This window comes from Solanum stenotomum, chromosome 12 (assembly GCF_019186545.1).
Source record: "Solanum stenotomum isolate F172 chromosome 12, ASM1918654v1, whole genome shotgun sequence".
Classification (NCBI taxonomy): domain Eukaryota; kingdom Viridiplantae; phylum Streptophyta; class Magnoliopsida; order Solanales; family Solanaceae; genus Solanum; species Solanum stenotomum.
The window spans coordinates 9,387,436-9,391,913 of NC_064293.1; the positions used below are offsets into that span (position 1 = coordinate 9,387,436).

General features: G+C 33.2%; 1 protein-coding gene across 1 annotated transcript; it reads right to left on the reverse strand.

Moving 5' to 3' along the window:
* Positions 1-257: 257 nt before the first annotated feature.
* LOC125848264 (pathogen-related protein-like) lies at positions 258-3,999 on the reverse strand. The gene is made up of 4 exons (XM_049528101.1): positions 3,698-3,999; positions 3,022-3,154; positions 1,861-2,159; positions 258-536 (listed from the first exon to the last, which is right to left on the reverse strand). The coding sequence occupies exons 1-4, from the start codon at positions 3,854-3,856 to the stop codon at positions 444-446; spliced, it is 684 nt and encodes a 227-aa protein (XP_049384058.1). The 5' UTR covers positions 3,857-3,999; the 3' UTR covers positions 258-443.
* Positions 4,000-4,478: the final 479 nt, after the last annotated feature.

The following is a 4,478-nucleotide window of genomic DNA, read 5'->3' on the forward strand; positions in this document are numbered from 1 at the left end:
TACACCAATTATGGAAACCTGATGGACAGTCCCATGCATGTCTGACGGGTTGTCAGGTCCATTGTTAGAGGGTAGCAGTGGCATCGCTAAAAGGTAGCTTCCGACATATATAGTTACATAATCATTATGGCTTGAGAAGAGTAGGTATATCTAAATGTATACAAGAAGACTGAAAGACTATCAAAAAATATAGATAGAGAAAGTCTAATGACTGAAAACACATAAAGAGTTGCATAAAATTTATTCAGACATGACTATTTGGAAATAGAGTAGCATACACTTTATTAAAACATATTTATTTGGAAATAGAGTTGCATACACTTTATTAAAAACATGACTATTTCGAAAGTAGAACTGAAATTTGACATAATTAGTTGTGGTTGAATGGGCAATGTTGAGTGGTGGTGGTATTATCATCCTGGCCCTGATGCTCAGTGTTAGATTCAGAAATTTTTTGGTCCCTTGAGTAGTCCACCAAAAAGTTCTGCTGGATCATAGTACAACTCTAATTCCTCTACTCTTAGAGATTCATCTACCTGCTAGCTAATATACAAAAACAATTAGTTCGTTAAACTCATAAGTTTTATGTTAATGTAAGTGAACAACTTTAATTCTTTATGTTGGACCGATTCCCAATGACTGGATGAGATTCTAGCCGAGGTGATTTATAGGAATGACCTAGTAAATAGGTGGTCTTGGACTTTGATCCCGCTTGCCTCATGCATGGACGAAATTTCAAATTTCATAAATATTTTGTCTCAAGGGCAACACATTTGAGTTTTGATCATGAAGGTTTATCCAAAGGCAAGTGGGGTCAAATGTTTAAGATCAATCCAAGCTAAGGTTATTTGGTGTGTAAATTTAAATCTAACAAGTATGAGCACATTTCTCTACCTTTTGCCAGAACTTAAATATTTTAGGTTTTGGCATAGTTATGATTCAAATTTACAATGTTCTGCGTCTTAATTACTGAACTAAAACCTTGAGGGCCTATACTTTAGTGAACAATTTGAACGAAATGAAGTTGCCTTAAAAATGAATGGCACGCCTTTGAAGTAGTAATACAATTAATAAAGTTAATTATACAATAAACCCATGATAAATAATTTTTTAAGGAGAGTATCTAGAGTAAGTAATAAAATAGGAAAAAAATAATACTAAATTTGAGTTTTGATCCCGCTAGTCTCAGTGACAAAACTTCAAATTTCATAAAAGTGTTGTCCCAATGGTATCACATTTGAGTTTTGATCCAGTAAGTGGGGTCAAATGTTCAAGATTAACCATTTCTAAGGTTATTCGGTGTGCAAATTTGAATCTAAGAAGTATGGGCACACCCCATACCTTTTGCCAGAACTTAAATATTAGGCTTTGGCATAGATATGAGTCAAATTCAAATGTTCTACGTTTTTATTACTAAATTAAAACCTCACTACGTAGAACGTTCTACGTTTTTATTACTATACTTAAGCAAACAATTTGAACGAAATGAAGTTGCCTTAAAAATTAATGACACGCCTTTGAAGTAGTAGGACTATAATAAAGTTAATTATAAAATAAACCCCAGATAAAAAATTTTTTAAGGAGAGTATCTAGTAAACACGAGCAAGTAAAATAAAATAGGAAATGATATATTATTTTTTTCTATGACACATTTTCTTTCTAAAATTAGAAATAACATAACTTTAAGATTGTCATTTTACCCATCATTACATAATTTGCAGCCACAATATACCTATGTTTTGTATTGAATCACAAATTTCAAAGTCTTGTTTTAGTTAAATTTTGTGCCTAATTAAAAAATGCCACATAAATTAAAACGAAAAATGTATATATAAGAGGGAGAGAGAGAGAGAGTTAGACCTTCATAATGCCAATGCCATAGAACTGTATCATCTCAGCAGTAGGGGCATGTCCTTTAAATGGTCCTTCAAAGAAACCCCAATGCCTGAATTTGTATGTCACGACAGGAGGGCCAGTATACACTTTGATCACTTCCCAGGCGAATCCTCTTGAAAAAGCTGATCGAAAAGCGGTATGAGACGATTCAAAGGTCTCTTGGTCTTCTTTGTGGTATTTGAATTCATTCGGCAATGAATTCTTCAATAGCGCATTGTAACCTCCAACTTTTAGTGTCTCTTCTGCTGACAGTCCCTCTCTTCCTGTTGCCGACATAAAATAATGAAAAAAAAATATATATTTAGTAGAAATTAATTAGGAAGAAAAATGCTTTCAACAGAAAATAATTTTCTCAAAAATAAATGATTTTTTTTGTGTTTTATATATAAGCAGGATATATTATTTCTAAATAGTTAAATATGATGGAGGAGGGAGGTATATGGTATGTAGGGTGTGATGAAATGGAGGTATGGATGACAATGGGGTGGGACAGGGAGGAGAGGGAAGGGGGAGCGATTGAGTCTTCTCCTGCTAAGGTTTTGTTTTTGTAAAGATATGGCGTTTGGGTCTAACTTAACCCCAAAAGCTAGTTTATGAGGGGAGGTTTGACCAAGTCCATATAAGAAGACAATCAGTCCATTCCCCAACCAATATCAATGTGGGACTTTTACCGACTCTAACACCTCCCTTCACGCCCAGACCCGACTGGACCGTGGACCGGGAGCCCAAACGGGGATGGACTTGGCTCCGGTACCATGTAAAGATATGATATTTGGGCCTAACTCAATCCCAAAAGTTAGCTCATGAAGGGAGGTTTGACCAAGTCCATATAAGGAGACCATCAGTCCATTCTCCAACCAATACCAATGTGAGACTTTTACCTACTCTAACAGTTTTGTCCCCCCCGTTCTGTTTAGATTAAACTTTGTCCTGCTTTGTTTAGCCCCATATTTTTTTTCCCCATTTTGCCCTTATTTATATGTTTTTTTTTTTTTTTAACTAAAACAAAATATACTTGATGAACTGAGGTTTGAAATACTTTTCTATCATATAAGAAAAAAAACGGTCTGAATAATTTAAATCTAGACATCAAAAGAAACGACAATTGATTTTTGTAAGTCTTACCATTAACAAAGAGCTTGAATTTTTCAGGGTTAATGGTCCTAAAGTCCTTTATGCAAGTCTTGTATTTAAGCTCCATTTCAAATGTCTTTATAGAATTTTGTATTGTTTCTTCAAGAGACCCTTCTGGCCATACCTTATTTAATCATGAAACCAAATAGAACAAATCATATTTTGACAAGAAAGATGATAATATCACTACTTCAATCATGGGACATTGATCACATTTTAAAAGCCAAATTTCTTAATTTTAACCGTGAATTCTAATATAAATTTTTAAATCATTTAAAAGAAAATTTATATTTTTAAAAACTACATAAAAAATAGTACTCCATCCAATCTATTTTAGTTCCTGTGCTAATAAAAAGTAAGAAGATCCAAAATTTTGTCATTTTAAAAAACTAATATATTATTAATTCTTAATTTTCATATTTACCTTAATCAATATATAAATGTAGAGAGAGAGCTTATAATGTGATGAAGAAAGAAAAATAATAATAAATTAAGATCAATAAGCAAGGATTATTTGACACAGTAAGTAAATGGGCCGAGGGGGAGTACATATATATCACAATAACTAACAACTCAAAATATCTAAAAGACATGAAAAATTGCAATGGACTCTCGAAATTGAAAAAAATATCACTTAAATTAAGAGGGATGGAGTACTTTAACATACCTTGGTTCTTCCTTGTTCAAAGACATTATTAACACTGTCATAAATTGGAGGGTTACCATGTCTCCACCCCATAGTTCCTGCAGCTGCAACATGATCTTCATGCAGGAACCGCCTATACTTATCAATTGCCACTTTAGTTGTTTCCTTCTCACCAGCCATTTTTCAACTACTTCAAGTTTTTAATACTCTCTGATAGCTCTCTCTAAGTTTATTGATTTGGTGAATTTCACTTTGTGTGGCTATACCTTTTTATAGATGAAATTGCATATTGATAATTACATGAACTAATTCATGCACATGGTAAATCATGAAAGAAGTTTTTAGTAGTTGCTGGGAACTTTAAATATTTCGATGACTTATAATCAATAGGGGTTATATGTTAAAATTATTTTATTATTTATTATTTCTTAAGAGATGTGTCAAGTCAAATATGGACAAGTAAGATAAATAGAGGGAGTATTATACTAGTAGATAGGGGAGGAAATATCATGTCAATAATCTAATTGACTTTTGGAGTGGTATCAGTAGAGATATTGCATTTGAGGCTTGGTGGTGAGTTTAAGAGATTACCCATTTCAAAGTTCAATTAGTAACGCATCACTATGGATTTTGTTATGGGATTGCCTCAGACTTCTAGAGGTGTCGATAGTATTGGGTAATCGTGGATCGATTGACTAATTCAGCACATTTCATTATCATTCAGTCTTCTTTAAGTGTTGAGAGGTTAGCTTAGTGTATATTCAGGAGGTAGTTCGTCACCATGGGATGCATGTGTCTATTA